This window comes from Meriones unguiculatus, chromosome 12 (assembly GCF_030254825.1).
Source record: "Meriones unguiculatus strain TT.TT164.6M chromosome 12, Bangor_MerUng_6.1, whole genome shotgun sequence".
Taxonomy (NCBI): Eukaryota; Metazoa; Chordata; class Mammalia; order Rodentia; family Muridae; genus Meriones; species Meriones unguiculatus.
Window position 1 is genome coordinate 44,739,303 of NC_083360.1, and position 16,585 is coordinate 44,755,887.

Sequence of the window (16,585 nt, forward strand, 5' to 3'; positions counted from 1 at the left end):
TAATTAGAACACAATACTCAGGAAATCTAAGTGGCCCAGAAAAACAAAATTTGAGGGTGGCCTGTTGTTTTTAACTATCGTGTATAATGCAATTTTTCTTCTCTCCCATTTAGTGGTCAGTTTTCTCTGGCAGTTGTTGGCCTAAACATAACATCACTGGGATTGCGTTCCCTGAAGGAAATAAGTGATGGAGATGTGGTCATTTCTGGAAACCGAAATTTGTGCTACGCAAACACAATAAACTGGAAAAAACTCTTTGGGACGTCCAGTCAAAAAACCAAGATTATGAACAACAGAGCTGAGAAAGATTGCAGTAAGTAGCTGGTCCTGTCTCACCTGTGCAGACAGCTCCTGGAGGTAATCTGTTTTTAGAAGGAATTCTGAAGAGGTTTTCCCCAAACATTACATTTTCATTCCTTCATCACATTAAGATCTGCATAATCATAACAGTAGCCCTGGTGTCAGAATTCTTTACAGAGTGTTCTCCTTTCATAGGGTGAATTTGCCTTGTTCAGTGTAATGTGGAGTGTCCTCCATAGGCTCATGTGTCTGAACACTGGGTCCCTGGCTAACAGCGCTGTTTGGGAAGGTGGTAGGGCCTTTAGAAGGTGGAGCCTTACTGGAGGAAGTCGGTCTTGAGGGCTGCACTTCCTGTCCGCTATGAGCAGAGAAGAGCTTTGCTGCGAAGCCTGACAACCTGAGTTCCATTCCCGTGGAGGAAGGAGAGAGCCAACTCCCACAAAGAGTACTTTGACCTACATGCACACACACAGTAAGAACACACTGTGGCATGCACATGCACACTCTCTACATGAAATAAGTAGATAAATGTAGAAGATGGACTGAACACATTTTCCATTATAAGATGTCCATAATCCGATGTGGTCTGGGAGCACGGAACCGGGGAGTGGATGGTTTGAGTATGTTTCCAGGAGGCTCGTGTGTTTGAACACTCGTGCTCTTGCTCCTACCACAATGATGGATGGTGTCTCCTCTTACAGGGAGCATGGCGCCGGGGAGTGGATGGTTTGAGTATGTTTCCAGGAGGCTCGTGTGTTTGAACACTCGTGCTCTTGCTCCTACCACAATGATGGATGGTTTCTCCTCTTACACTGTTGGCCAAACAAGCCCTTCTTCCCTTGCACTGCTTCCTGTTTGATGTGTGGTCATGTCAACGAGGAAGGTGTTATAGCTCTAAGGTCCAGGCTGCTAAATATCTGTAATTACAAAACAAAAAGCAGTATACATCATACTACAATTTAAGTGCAGAGAACTCTGTACTCATTTCAGCCTTTGACCACTACAGCCAAGTACGCATGCAAACACGCTCCCACACATATATATCAAAGGGTGTCTGACACCCCACACTCACATTCCCAACTGTGGTTTTGAAACACTGAACTAGCTTTGAGACTGGCAAATGCCCCTGGATGTGTGGCAAGACTCTCAACACAGGCAAAGGTAACACTGAGTTCTAGAACTCCTCTGGCCCAGCTGGGCTTTGAGAACTTGTCCTTCTTATTTTAATCACTCTTGGCTTTGGCTTCTTCATTCATACATGATGATGAGTCCAGTACCATGGTGTTCCTCAGAGACATGAAATCCTATGTTTGACACTCCTGGCATGGTGGCCAGCACTCAGCAAACAGCTACAACCTTCCCTGCCATTTCTGTCAGCTGTGGTATCTATCATCCAGGTCTCCCCAGGGTCAGGTTCAAGCTGCCCTGAGCACCACAGGCCTTGATGCCCTTCGCAGTGTGTCAGCCTCTCAGAAGAGTGTCGCCTCTTCTGCTCTCTCCTGTTCCTGTCCCCTGACTGACCCTGTAACTCACTGTGTCTTCTCAGAAGCCATGAACCACGTCTGTGATCCTCTGTGCTCCTCAGAAGGCTGCTGGGGCCCGGAGCCCAGGGACTGTGTCTCCTGCCAGAACGTCAGCCGGGGCAGGGAGTGCGTGGCGAAGTGCAACATCCTGGAGGGGTGAGGCACTGCTCTGTCAGCTTCCGTGCAGCTAGGAAAGAAGCCGCCAAGCTGTCCTCATGCCTTTGTATCTAGCCAAGTTAAATTTTTTCTCTTGCTCTTGATATCACAGTTTGTTTGGGTTTTTTGTTGTTGTTTGTTTGTTTGTTCGTTTGGTTTTTGGCAATCTTTTTGTCACATCAGAAAGTAAGCCTTTCATCATTCCTTAAGCCAGCCTGATAACTTATCATGTCTCTTTTCCTGAAAATACTTTAAAGTTTCATTTTACATGAATTTCTCAAGATAGAATACGCGCAAGTGGTTAGATAGCCAAGAAAGCATGGGCATTTGCCCCTTTCTTTCCAGTCCACTATTCCCATTGAATTAAGATATATCATCACAAAATATTTTCCAATTAATTTTAGGTTTATGAACCCCTTTCATACACTGACCATTGAGTAGTGCAAATGATTTTTAATACAGCCAGGGACAAAGAAGTAAATCATGTATTTGCTTAATTTAATCATAATCAATAAAAGTACAGTGTATGCATACAAGGAGAATGTCAATATTTGCATAACACTTTAAGTTAATACTGATAATGATTAAATAAATTACTTGGAAAATTGAAGGACAGAGAGGCTTTTTTTTCTCACTTTACAGAATGAGGGAAAGCTCTGATGGGAAGAGCCATGTGAGTTACAGGCGATGCTGGGAAACCTTCCATCCTGTTTTGCTAACAGGGTGTGGACCACAGTTTGAATCCAGAAATATTCCAGAGCTGGAAGGAAAGACAAATTTCATAAGAATTTGTTAATGAAATTAGGACAACACTATAACTGCTGTTTGAGCATGCGAAGGGCCTACATGCCCTTCCTCTTGTAAACAGGCACTCGTATTTTCAGCTTTCAGACCTCTTCACCATACCCAGAGGCCCAGATCTCCTTGTGTGACATACCTGGTGCCCTGAAGTGCCTGACCACCTTCAAGCCGGGGCCTTCTGCAGGTGGTGACACATAGACAAAGCTCAGAAAAATCCCTACTGGTAGTTTTTAGCAATTAGTCAGTTGGCTGTGGTCCCTTTGTTCTACCGAGATAGGAGCAGTAAAGTGACAAGGACAAACCAGTTCAGCGCTGGTCCTTGGCGTCTTTTGTACACTTCGCGCTTGGACAGACAGCAATGGGTAGTGGTAACAGGCAGGTGGGGACAGGAACCGTGGCACCCTCTACTGTTACAACCCTCATTCATTACTTGGCTCTTGAGAGCCTTAGCTCTACAAGTCCTAGCACTCTCCTGTAGGCCTGCAGTGTAGGACTCCTACGTGATAGAGCATAGGTGTAAGCCTAACATATGGCAATTCCCTAGCCCTCAGTTGCACTTAGTGTGGCTTCAAGAAGAGCCCATGTAATGGGTTCCTCAGTCCTTGACAGTGATTAGTGTTATAATTCTTGGGCACAGAACGTCTGAGACCTTTGACTAAGATCTTGGCAGCACTGTGGAGCTCTTTTCAACAACCAGGGCTTACAGTTTCTCTTCTGCTCTGTATGGTCTTCTATACTTCAGTTTTCTGTCTTCTGCTCCTGCCATTCCCTTCACGCCTGCTTTGGCCCCTAGCAAGCTGCCTCTTCCTCACCTGTCAAGCAGCTGGCAACTTGCTACTTCTGCAGCTCAGCCTAAATGACTGCTAAGCTACTACTGCTGCTCCATGGCCTCCTCCATCGCGTCTTTCTCTGCTGCTTCTTTCCTGATGCTTCCAGCTCAGCCTGAACTACTGAAAGTAGGCAAAGGAAAGGTCACTCCGGAGAAGTCAGCTAGTGGATCAATGTGTCTAATACTGCAATACCAGGGGAGATGGCACACAGGAAGATGTTTCCAGAGGCTCCAGAAGTGAACAAGTTTCAACGTTCGTTTCCTATCCCTGAGTCCTAGCAAACATTTCTTTCCAGCTTGAATATCTATGAATTGGGTCTTTAAAGGAAGGGATGGCTCATAAAGATGTTTCTCATACTTGGTTTTCTTACCTGGCATTCAAAAACTATGCCTGTTAGAAAGTGTCAGAAAAGCATTCTGATCATAAATGAAGCTGTCTCTGAGATGACCCAAGGTTTGTTAGTGACCTCAGCATATTATATTTCAGGACAGTCTCAGCATTCTGTCCCTTTGATCTTAAGATTCTTTTGGGCTTCTGGGATAGGTCATTTGGGTTACTTAAAATAGTTGCAGCCATTCAGGGCACAGCATAACCAGTTCACTGTGTTCTTCTCTCAGGGAGCCAAGGGAGTTTGTGGAGAAATCTCAGTGTATCCAGTGTCATCCCGAATGTCTGCCCCAGACCATGAACATCACCTGTACAGGCCAGGTAAGAGCCCTCTGCTGTTACCCACCCTGCTTTCTGGGAAATGCCTTCAGATCAGCAACAGAAACATCAGTGAGCCAAGACATCCCCAGTAGGGAAGAGGGCCGTGGGAGCCCTTTCTAAGAAAGAGAGGCACACGATCTGATTGTGAAAGTGGCCGTGCTGAGTAAAGATGCCTCACACCTATGTTTCCAGCATCCCGCACTCATTTCACCATGGCTGTTCCTTCACTGTGCCACAGGACATACTGTGCTGCGGCTCAGACACTTCCAGGCAGTGTTCACAGCTTCTGCCATCTGCCACCAACACCTCATGGCAATCAAATATCACAAAGTATTGTTTAACAAATCCAAGTTACTTTGTTTTTGTTGTTGTTTTGTTTTGTTTTAAGAAATCTCAGTATTTTTTTTTAATTAGGCTACTTATCTACTCATACAGCAGCAAACTCGTAAGAAATATAAGTGAGAATTCAGGTGTCTCTGACACCAATACCCTGCTAATACTTGATACTATGCATGGGCAGTTCTCTGATTTGGTCTGAGTTCCAGCAGCAAAATCTAAAGCTCCTAATTGAAACATGTTTCAGAAGTTGCCCATCAATCAAGCAGAGTGAAACAGAACTAAGCTAAGAAATCTAGGCTGTCAGCATGACTGGTTACAAAGCCCTTGGTCTGAGGCTTACATGGCATTTGGATTGAATTTTCATTGGTACAGTGAAACAATTGCTGCTTTTGCTCTAGTGTCCCAGCTGCTCTGGCTTTGAGTGTGTTCAGCCTCTGAGCAGACAAAGCAAACCCGTTAAGGGAGCCAAGAGGAAAAGCCTTGCCTAACAGCATTATTTCAGTGCCCCTGTGAAGTGTGAAGCGCATTACCCAGGAAGCCCCGCTGCCTTCATTTCTGAGGATTTTTCATGGACCTTCCAAGCTTTACAGACAGATTGTAAGGTTTCACATTCACAGTCCATTCTGCAGCCAGCACTGCCATGTGTCACCTTCTTTCCCCTGGATAAATGTGAAAGGGGAGTTTGCCTCAGTAAGTCCAGGTCTGACCAGCCTCAGAACTTCCTTTTAAAACTTCAAATGTGAAAGGCAAGAAAGATGGAGATATAAAATACATGTAGCCCAATCAAACTGGCTTTGACAAGGATGATGCCCACATTGTCTAAAACTACTGCTAAAATACAGTGAAGAATATAGTTTAATTTATGTTTGGGTACAATAAATGCATTTCCTTTTTCTATGAATAACTTCATTTAGTTTATACAACTCTGTTGTGCTGGAGTGGCTGAGAATCTAATGAGAAGCGAAATAACAGCTATTCTTCCTTAGCAGATTATTGTATACAAATCAGATTTCTTTGTTTATGTGATCAGAGTTAGCAGCAGAGTTAGCAGGCCTCGCAGCCTGAGTTCCATCCCTGAGCCCCACATGGTGCGAGGGAAGCACCAACTCTCAAAAGTTTTCCACCGACTTCCACATTTTCATCCACAAACACATAAACATAATTACATAATTAATCAATTAAAAACATATTTTTAGAAAGTAAATCTGAGTCAGAAATGGTCGGAAAAATGTCGCCTGTCACGGGTATAGCAGGCAAGAGCAATCACAGAACTTGTCATTTATTTTAAGAAGTTCTGCGCTGGGGCCTCCCAGGTTAAAAGCACTGGCTGCTGGAACGAGGCGTGATTCTCAGCACCCACAGGGCAGCACACAGCCGCCTGTAACTCCAGTTCCAGGGACTCTGACACCCTCTTCTAGCCTCTGTGAAGAGCAGGCATACAAGCGGTGCATAGTCAAGCACATGTACAACAACAACAATAATAATATCTATATTGTTTGGTTTTTGTTTTCTATTAGTAAATATCATACATAGAAAGTTATTTCCATTAAAAAATAGAAGTAAAATATCTACACCCTTTTCTCTGCCTTGGTTTAGGGGCCGGACAACTGCATCAAGTGTGCCCACTACATCGATGGCCCACACTGTGTCAAGACCTGCCCAGCCGGGATCATGGGGGAGAACAACACCCTGGTCTGGAAGTACGCGGATGCCGACAATGTCTGCCACCTCTGCCATCCAAACTGCACCTATGGGTAAGTGTAGCACAGTCACCTACAACAGCATTCAGAAATTCACTGGAAATGACTACCAAATTTTCAGGCAATAGGTTACATGGGCCGTGGTGATGGTGGCAGCAGTGATGGGCTGGTAGACAGCTCTCTGTGATGGGAACATCACTGTGCCTCTCAGGATGTTTGTCTCAGGGAGTTTTGTTTCCCAGGCACTGCGTGTGCCAATGGGGAAGAGGTATGGATGGTTACCAAATTGTCACCTCTTCTTCTTCTGTATAAGTAGGGTTGTAATGGGGATGTTGTGGGCCAGATGGTGGGACAGGGGCTGGGAATATGGCTAAATCAATAGCATGCTTTTCATGCAAGCATGAGGATCTTAATTTGATCCCAACACCCATGTAAAAAAGTCAGGGGTGATGACAGCACACACCTGTAACCCCAGTACTGGAGAGGCGGAGGCTCCCTGAGGCTTTCTGTTGAACTTCAGGTAAATGAGAAATCGTGACTCAAAAAAGGGAGCAGGAGCAGCTGTGTTTGAGGAATGACAGCTGATGTTAACTTCTAATCTTTACAAGGTACATGTGCATGCACACATAGACACCCAGACACACACACCCAGACACACACACACAACACACGGTAATATTTCCTGAAATGTTGTTTCTAAGTATCTTTTTAAAATCTGCTTGATTGTTAAGCTGTTATAACATAAACTAAAACTATCTTGACTAGAATTAGCAGAAGTGTTCTGATTCTATGCATCTGATTTATTGGGATACTATAAATTTGACGGTTAAATCAGATTTCACTCAGTAACCAGAATAGAATCAGAATTATCATAAATATGTATACATACATGCATAATATATATTTATATATTCCACATCTCATTGTATTTCTTAAAATCATCATCCTTACTCAGAACTAACACTTATTCTTTCTCTTGACCTCTCCAATACCAACTATATGGCTTTAAGGTGCTGTTTATCTAATTATATTCTTCTGAAGAATACAATAATAAATAATTCAGCATAGATTATGGGATTTGTGGTCACTTAAAATAGTGAATAAGATAAGGTGAGCCCTTGATCAGTGAGTGATGAGTGTTAACGGTGATGGTGATTGATGCTGAGGATAGTGTTGATGGTGGTGAGGTAGATAGCAGTAGAGATATGGATAATGCTGATGGCAGTGAGATAAAGAGTGGTGATGCTGGTGATATGGTTAGTAATGATGGTGATGTGAATAGTGGTGGTGACACAGATAGTGGTGATGTGGATGGTGGTGCTGATGGTGATGTGAAGAGTGGTGATGGTGGTGCCACTTAGGACACTGGTGGTCTTATGACTGTGACTGATAACAATTAGCTTTTTAAGAAAACAATCATATAACCTTGAAATACTTTATTTTTCCAAAAATTTCTGATTGTGTAAAGGGGCCAGAATTTCCAGAATAATATCAGAAACAATGATAGTTGAAGTCGATGTTTGTCCTCCGATGCTGACGTTTCAGCATTAGGGATAGCGCTGGCTGTAGCTCTGAAATTCCAATCATCCTGCATGTTTAAAACACTGTTTCTGAAACTCGGATGTGGGCTTTGGAATGTGCCATCCCTGCGGTGGCGATGGTTCCCCTGTGTGTGCAACAACACGCCGCTTACCTTGTCCGGTTTGTAAACTCTGCAAAGCCCGCGACAGTCAGACTCTGGTGCCTCCTAACTTAGCCCATTTTTAATTGCATAAGCAGTTTTGGGGCAGATCCCCTAAGCTATCTACCATAAATGCATTTCTCCCTCTCTGGGTTGGAGTTAAGTGTGTTTCTGTCGGTGAGTATGTACTATCAGCCATAAGGGAGACCCCACAAGCAACTGATCAAGAGGAATTGTCACCATGCATTCTTACCTTGAAAAAGAACTAGTTTACAAGCACAGAAAGACAGAATTTGTTCACAGTGTAAATAAAAATTGTGTTTGGTCAGTTGGTCTGACATTTTTTTACCTTTTCTTCCAAGTTCTGTAAGTCAGATGAAGAACATATGCTTTTACAGAGTCTTGCTGTCACTACCTGTATTTTATCTTAAAGTGTTTGATTACACAGAAATTGTTTGAGATGGATTTACCCTTTAAAATGTGGTGAAATGTTGATGGCAATTGCAAATGTGCAACTTTTCCCCAGTTAAATATGTATGATGTGCAGATCATCAAACACACTGTTCCCCTAATTTTTCAGAAAAGGTAGAGCTTTTCCTGTTCTCATGTGGAAGGAAAGATTTCATGGTACTCAGCGGTCCTCACAATTTATGAGCCAGTCCTGTAAGAAGCTGGACTACAGCATAAGGAACCTACGTGACTCCAAGAGCCACAGATGCGGCCACCTCAGCATGTGGAGGGATACTGGAGGCACATGCATCTTTAAATTGAACCTTATTTTTTTATAATAAACAAAAAGGGACATTTTCTTGAAATTTTTATCCTGGTAAATTAAACAAAAGTCCACAAGAATTTTCCCATTTTAGTTGTATGCCCCAAAGGTATTTGTGACTACAATTATTTTTATAAATTTCTTTCCACGAAAGAAGGAATTGAGTTGGACACAGAATATGACAGGAGTAAATGATACAACCTCCTTGACTTGCCAGCAAGAGTCAAGAGGCGAGAGATTATACTCTGAGCTTTCCCACTGGTTTCTTAATCTTGTGATGCCCCAAACCTTCCCTTCTGCAGCATCTGTGCTGTCACTGGCCCTGTTGGTCATACTGTTACATGTGAACTGGTTTGTCTTTCCCTCTGAGCTCACTGATCCCAGCTTCCTGTTGACAATCAATGGCAATTGTCCAGTGTAGCTTTTAAGGGCTGTAGGCAATCAAGTAGCTTGTCCAAACTGTCAATCCCCTCAGCAGGCTCTGGCTCCCAGTGTTCACTCAACAATAAACAGACATTCTATTTGAAGAGGAGTCTAACCGACTTTGGAGAATGCTTCCGATATGTCTTTGACTATCTATTTGTGTACCTATAAGGAAACAACCAGATTTCCTGATATGGCCTACTGCTTATAAATGGAAGGCCAGCAAATAGCAAATTTGATTTATGGAATAAAGGGTCAAAAGCATTGCAGAGAGCTTTATCTGAGAGCAAGAAAAATCAGAGTCAAACCAAGAAAATATAAGAAAAGCAGAGGGTAGATATTAGAAACAACTCCTGTCCTGAGTAATAGGAACAGAGTGTTTAGGATGTGGCTCCAAATACAGTCTTTGGCATACTAGCCCCCCTGTCCATCCTTACATTTGGTGCTAACTGTGTGGTGATTATATACTATGTTAGATTTCAGTGGTGATCTGGCTGCTTTAATGAAAGATAATCCTGTCATTCAAAAATATTTTTAACCTACATTAGCAAATACATTTGTTATAGTGATTGAATTAATGTATAGAAAATACATTAATAACTACCCAATTTTGAGGAGACTGTGACTATAGCTATATATAGCACAATTGCTTTATGACTTAACGTGGAAAATTATCAAACAAATGCAATGAAGAAGAATGAAAATGATGTTTCTTTTTTTTTCTACAGATGTACTGGTCCAGGTCTTCGAGGATGTCCAACTGGGTGTGTTCCATGACTTCGGATTTGATATACCTTTTGGATCTATGACCAGAAGCCATTTCTGATTTCCCTATAGCCTTTTAATTTCTTCCAAATCCTCTGGGCCAGCCACAAGTCTCAGGTTTCGCCCACTTGCCCTGTGTCCATTTTGTTGGTGAGCAGTACTAGGGCCAACTTCACAAGAAGTTGATGCTCTGGACCAGCGCATTCTGTCTATGTACCTATTTCTGCAGCTACAGCAGCTCTGCTTAAGTCTTAGCTCTTCTTCAGGTCTCCTGTTTTCTTCTAAGTAGATCAGGTGGTTGTGTCACAAACACTATGTGAATAACATTTTTGTCAAATGACAAAGATCCAGCTTAAGGGCATTTTCTCTTTTCTTCCGACTTGAAGCACATTACCCAGTGGACTTCCCTCATCATTTTATTTCTGATCAGTTTCTACTGTTTACAGCAATGCTGCCCTGAAAACATGAAAGTATGAATCTCTGTTCAGAGCCAACGTGCCACAGTGATTTCATTAGCCAGCAGCATCTAGGGAAGAACTGAGATATCTGCAATGCCTGCTTGATGCTCAGGCTTATCTCCCAGTTGTGGAAATGTCTATAAATACCCCTTTACTTACCAACTCCTCATTAACTTCATTCTATGGCTGCTGATTCCTTCTGCCATCAGCCAAAATAGTCAAATAAAATGAAGCTTTGTCTCAGGCATGGGACCCTTCTGAATCCTATCTACTCTCTGAGTTTCCGAGAATACTTCCACAGCAGAATGCCCCATGTCTTCCTAGGTAGCCTCCATGACCTTCTTATATGGCTTTCCATACAGTCCTTTAAAGCAGTCATACACCTTTAAAGCAGTCAGTGGTCACTCTTTGAAATCATTTCCTCATATACTGTTTTCTCTTCTCAACCACTTGCCTTTGCTACTGTGGCTTCTTATTTGATACATGCTCTGAAATAAATCCTTCCTTGTGTATTCCAATATTCTCTTTTATTGGTAAAAACTCATTAATTTTGTTAATTGTGAATTTGGTCTACAACTCATGAGATGATTTGTATTCCCTAAGAAGGAAATGTTGTAAGCCACCATTTCATGATGTACTGTTGATTCAATTACGACAGGTCTTCAAGGACTTGGGTAACTTACCAATATGCAAATAGTGCTGATAACCAATCTTTGCTATTCATTAATATGTCTACCTGATAATAAGAATAAGTTTATCATTAACTCAAATGGAGGTCAATTCTTAAGAATAATAACTTTCAGCCTAGGACACCCATAAAAGAAATAAAAAATAATCCTTAAAGATTCTAAATTCAGAGTTAGTAATATTAATTCAGATGGTCCTTCATGAAGACATGAATTCACATTTTTCATCTTTGTGAAATTAGATTTGACCTTGGTGAGACAGAGGAGTTAATACATTCCTGGGGTTTGAGGAAACACTGGAGCAACACTCACAGCAATGACAATGCTTTCTGAATCTAAATCCTATCAGGTTTTGCTCATTCACATGGGGATTACATTGAAATTAGGGCCCTATCAGGAATATCAGCATGTCTGGAAGGTCTCTCAACATGGTCATGGGAAAATATCTGACTTTTTTCCAACTGAATATATGTTTCTTTAGAAAGGACAAAATGCAAGGTCAAATAAAAAGCAGTATGTACTTATACAACAGAACCCTACACCTAAGGTTCAGGTTACATTGTAGAACAGAGGTTAGGAAGATTGTAAGAGCCAGAAGACCAGGATATCTGCTGTTTAAAGGTGTCTTCATCTATGAAAGAAAGCTGTATCTGTTAATTCTCAAAAACACAGCTCTCTGAACATGACCTGCATAATGGCAGTACCTGATGACATGCCAATATGGATTTGGAAATCTCACAAAGCCCCATTCCTAGATGAAAAGCTACAAGCAATTAATGGCAGCTAAGAGAAAGAGAATCAATTTTCAGGGACAATCCCTGATAGTCTATCCAATTTCTGGTGGAAAGCCTTAAGTACAAATACCTATACACAATACTAAGTGGACTCAGCTGGTTGTATATATTTATAACATGGGACATGTTTAGGCAAGATCTCAATTTCTTAAATGCAGAAAAGGGAACTGACTTGGAACAGAGAACCTAAAAGTGCTGGAAAGTTTGCCTTGGAAATTGCCCAGCAAGCATTTCTCCTAAACAGGCCACACAGTAGCCCAGTTTCTGAGATAATTTTAAATATTGTCCATGTATCAAACGGTGCAGGACATGTGTGGGATGCCAATGTTACTTTTTCTTGTCTCTCAAACTCATTCTAGGCCCAAGATCCCATCTATTGCCACTGGGATTGTGGGTGGCCTCCTCTTCATTGTGGTGGTGGCCCTTGGGATAGGCCTGTTCATGCGAAGGCGCCACATTGTCCGAAAACGTACATTACGCCGCCTGCTTCAGGAGAGAGAGGTAAGCAGTGAGGCCTCACTGCCTTTAAATCAGTAACATCTTCATTACTTTCAACTGCTGCAGAGGAGAAAGATCTTACTTTGAGACCTTGTAATATGGAATGTATATATTAGACATGGTTTTAGCTTTCTATCACTACAACAAATATCCATGATGATCCATGTGTAATGAAGGAAGGTTAATTTGGCCAATGGTTTTAAGGTTAGGGGTTACAACATTGCTTTGGACCTTGGGCAAGGGTGCGTGATGGAGGGCATTAACTCACCTCATGCCAGGGAGATGGAACTAGTGCCTCATGATCCATTCTAGATCTTGACCCCAGTCAACTAAAAGCCTCCCTGCAGGCCCCATCTCATAGAGACCCCACCACTTTCTAACAGCATCACGGTCCATTTTTAATACTTGAGTCTTTGAAAGAGACTTGCCCAAACCATAACACATACATAATTGTCATTATTAATTTTATGCTATGATGGGAGAATCAGAAACGATGTTCTGTTGTACTCAATTAGTTCTATTTGGGTATTTCAATTCAAAAAAGCATCTGTGTTCCTAGGCAGTGTCTTTCTGAATGCAAAGCTGAGTGGAGACCTACCAGAGGGGTACCTCCTGGGCGTGTACATAGGAAAAGAATCGTGAAGAGAAATAATGAAATCTTATGTGGCTCCTTTGTGAAATCTCTATGGCATGGGTGTTTGGCTTTGTAGCCTTTAGTGCGACACTGGGTCCAGCAGTGCATTAGAAGGAATCATCCTTTATAAGCATATTGGTGTTATGGGCTCCCGAGATGACCAAGCAGTTACGGTATAGCATTTTTCTTGCTGCTGCATTTCATTTAAAACTAACTAACATAGAAACAGAAGTGGAAAATACAGTCTTTAAATGTAGCTGTTGTTTTAAATAGGTGTGTCAGAGGATCTGTGTTTCCAACGTATATTCCTAGGCTCTGCAGGAAAGGTGCCCATTGCACCATTGCACATGTGGACGCATTGCACCTTTGAGCACCACATGAGCCATGCTGTTAGCTACTGGCCCACTCTTGTTCTGAATGAGTCTAAAATTCATGTCACATATTATAGAATACAGAGCTGGCATCTCAGGTCTGCTCCCTTCTCCTTCTCAGCTCGTGGAGCCTCTTACACCCAGCGGAGAAGCTCCCAACCAAGCCCTGCTGAGGATCTTAAAGGAAACAGAATTCAAAAAAATCAAGGTCCTGGGTTCTGGAGCATTCGGCACAGTGTATAAGGTAACATTCCTGGAGACAGGTCAGCAATAGGCTTCTGGGAAACAGTGTTTGCCGTGTTTTCCAGCCCTGTGTGGGTAAATCAGACTCCTCGACATTTTCGTTTGCATGTACCTGTTTTGCTGAAGGTGTAGGAATCACAGTGTTTCCCCTAGGTTCTTGAACAGAATATTTTATCACTGTGAGATCAAAAGCATTTTAGTAGATGTCATTAACCATGACAGAGGCATAGACTGGGAGTGTAGAGGGCAGAGGCATATGGGGCTGCTCTTTTAGATCCATTTTTCAAGAAGTGTGATTCCAGTTAGAATTCTGGATGATCCACACTGCATTTGTAACTAAATGGATTAGATACTTCTCTACTGCTGCAATTAAACACCATGGCCAAGGCAAATTACAGAAGACTTTATTTTAGCTCACAGTTCCAGAGGGTTAGAGTCCATCATGGCAGGGAAGCATGGCTGGGCTGCAGGCCTGGTGGAAGGAACAGGAAGCTGAGAAATCACAGCTTCAAATGCATTCACAAAGCAGGAAGAACAAACCAAAAAAAAAATGGTGTGAGGATTTTAATCTCATATCACACCTGCAGGAATGTACTTGCTCCAGCAAGGGTGCCCTAGCCATACTTGTCCAAACAGTGCCACCAACTGGGAATCAAGTATTCGGTATCTAAGGCCATGGAGGACATTTCTCATTCAAATTATTACACCCACTCAAGCATACATTTTTGTTTTGTTTCATCCTTATTTTTTGAGAAATGCTTTTACTATGTAGCTCAGACTGACATCAAATTCAATCATCTTTCAATAGTGTCTCAAGTGCTGGAATTAAAGTTATGGGGCATCAAAATCCTTGGGTGCTTTATATGGTTGTTTTAAATGATTGTAATATAATTACATCACTTTCTCTTTTCCCATTTCTTCCCCTCCCCCCTCCTAAGTACCCTTCCTCCACCCTTTCCCACTCTCAAGTTGATAACTCCTTTTTCATTATGATTATTAAATATACATATAATATATACAAATGTATGTAAGCTTATATGTATATCTGCAAAAATATATAAATACAATCTGCTAAGCCCATTTTTGTTGTTTGTATGTATATGACCTCTCTGCATTGGACAACCAATATGCAGACTCACCTCTGGGAGACATAATTCTCCTACTCCCAGCAGTCAATAATTACCTATAAGTTTGTTGTTTTGTTTTGTTTTGTTTTGTTTTGTTTTTTGTTTTTAGGAGTGGGATCCCATGAAATTTTCCTCCTTCCACCATACCATGTCCATTGAAATTGCAAAGTTCTCAACTTGTTTACACAGCCATTTCTAGGAAAGACAATTTCACAGCAGACTTTCTGGCTCTTAACAATCTTTCTCGTGCTTCCTCTAAAAACTCTTCGTTGATCTCTGCATCATATCCATTTGTGGTTTTCTGCGATACTCTCCATTTGCTGTAAAGAGAGACTTCTCTGGATTGACATATTTTTGTTGCTGTTGTTCTAATCTAAAAACAAAACAAAACAAAATTCAGATTCCTAGAGCCAGGTAGCTAAGAACCTCTGAGATATAATGAGTCCCAGCACTGTTGGCTTTGAAATTCAGAGCCCTTGAGGACTGAAGTCATTAATAAAAATTCATCCAGCTCACAAGGCAACATGCTGCCTAGCATGGTGACTTCAGGTTAATGTCAGCCCTCTTCTTAATTTCAGGGTCTCTGGATCCCAGAAGGTGAAAAAGTGAAAATTCCTGTGGCCATCAAGGAGTTAAGGGAAGCCACATCTCCAAAAGCCAACAAGGAAATCCTTGATGTGAGTTTCTTTCTGAGTTGCACTGTCCGTGGTTTCTGGATCCCAGAAACCACCTGTTCTGCTTCCTGTATTGCAATGCTCTATTTTTAAGTATTTTCCATCACCATATCATAATCACTCAGTTTTTATCTCTTTTCATCCCTCTTGATATAGAAAGTACTAGTCACTCAACCCCTACATCCCCAAGAATAAAAGCTCAGAATTACCGTTCTTCTCCCAGGGCCAGTTTGATGCTAACCTCTTAGCATATGTTACCATAGTGACTGCAGGATACATAGGTTTTACAGATGAGAGGGTGGAGCATAAACAAAGCTGCTCCGGTTTCTAAGGCTGGGGTATGAAGTATGTCTCAGTATCTGACATGAGCGTTCAATTTGCCTTGCTGAAATAGCTCTTTGCAATGCTTTTGTGAACAGTGTGAAGCCTGCTAGACTGTTGCCCCACCTTCTGAAATTTCTCCCAACTAATTTAAACATCATCTCCCAACGTTGCTGATTGTTATTTTCTGAAGCCTTCAGGATGTTCTACGAGAACATCGCTTTACTTTGAATTCTACCAAATTTTCCTCCATTTCTCCTTAATCTTCTTAGCCCATGATAAGGTTGGACCCATCTACAAAGAGGGTAATGCAAAGAGACTATCTAGGAACTGGGTAGAGCTCCCTTCCATCTCTGCCAGGGCTTCTGGCAAGACATTGAAAACTACTCCTAGCCTGAGCAGAAAGTTGAAGAAAGACAACAGTTAGGGAAGTTCCACATTGCACATTCCTAATGACAGATGATTCATGAATGCAGTGTCACAGAAAATCAAGCATGCTGGCAATACACTTGTCAAGCAAAATTATCTTTCATTTAAGAGTTTACAAATCAATGCCAAGTCTTATTAATATAACCAGGAGGAGAAGTAGCCAGGAAATTATGAAGACTTTTCACTTATAATCTCTCACTTATGCTTGCTAAAAAGAAGTCAGTCTTGCTTCCTTAGTTCCTGTTTTAATTCATTCTGGATGCACTAATAAATTACACCCAAAAACGCAGATTTGAGCAGTGTTTGGATAAGAACAGTTTGGAAATATTCTCAGTGATAACTGTGCTCTAGA

At 41.8% G+C, this 16,585-nt stretch overlaps 1 protein-coding gene across 1 annotated transcript in view; it reads left to right on the forward strand.

The window, feature by feature from the left end:
- The window catches only part of Egfr (epidermal growth factor receptor), a 167,311-nt gene that overhangs the window by 126,322 nt on the left and 24,404 nt on the right, over positions 1–16,585 (forward strand). Inside the window, exons 12-19 of the mRNA XM_060365703.1 lie at positions 114–313; positions 1,847–1,979; positions 4,228–4,318; positions 6,254–6,411; positions 9,962–9,997; positions 12,296–12,437; positions 13,561–13,683; positions 15,388–15,486. Coding sequence (XP_060221686.1) covers positions 114–313; positions 1,847–1,979; positions 4,228–4,318; positions 6,254–6,411; positions 9,962–9,997; positions 12,296–12,437; positions 13,561–13,683; positions 15,388–15,486 — 982 coding nt within the window. The remainder of the gene's footprint in view (positions 1–113; positions 314–1,846; positions 1,980–4,227; positions 4,319–6,253; positions 6,412–9,961; positions 9,998–12,295; positions 12,438–13,560; positions 13,684–15,387; positions 15,487–16,585) is intronic.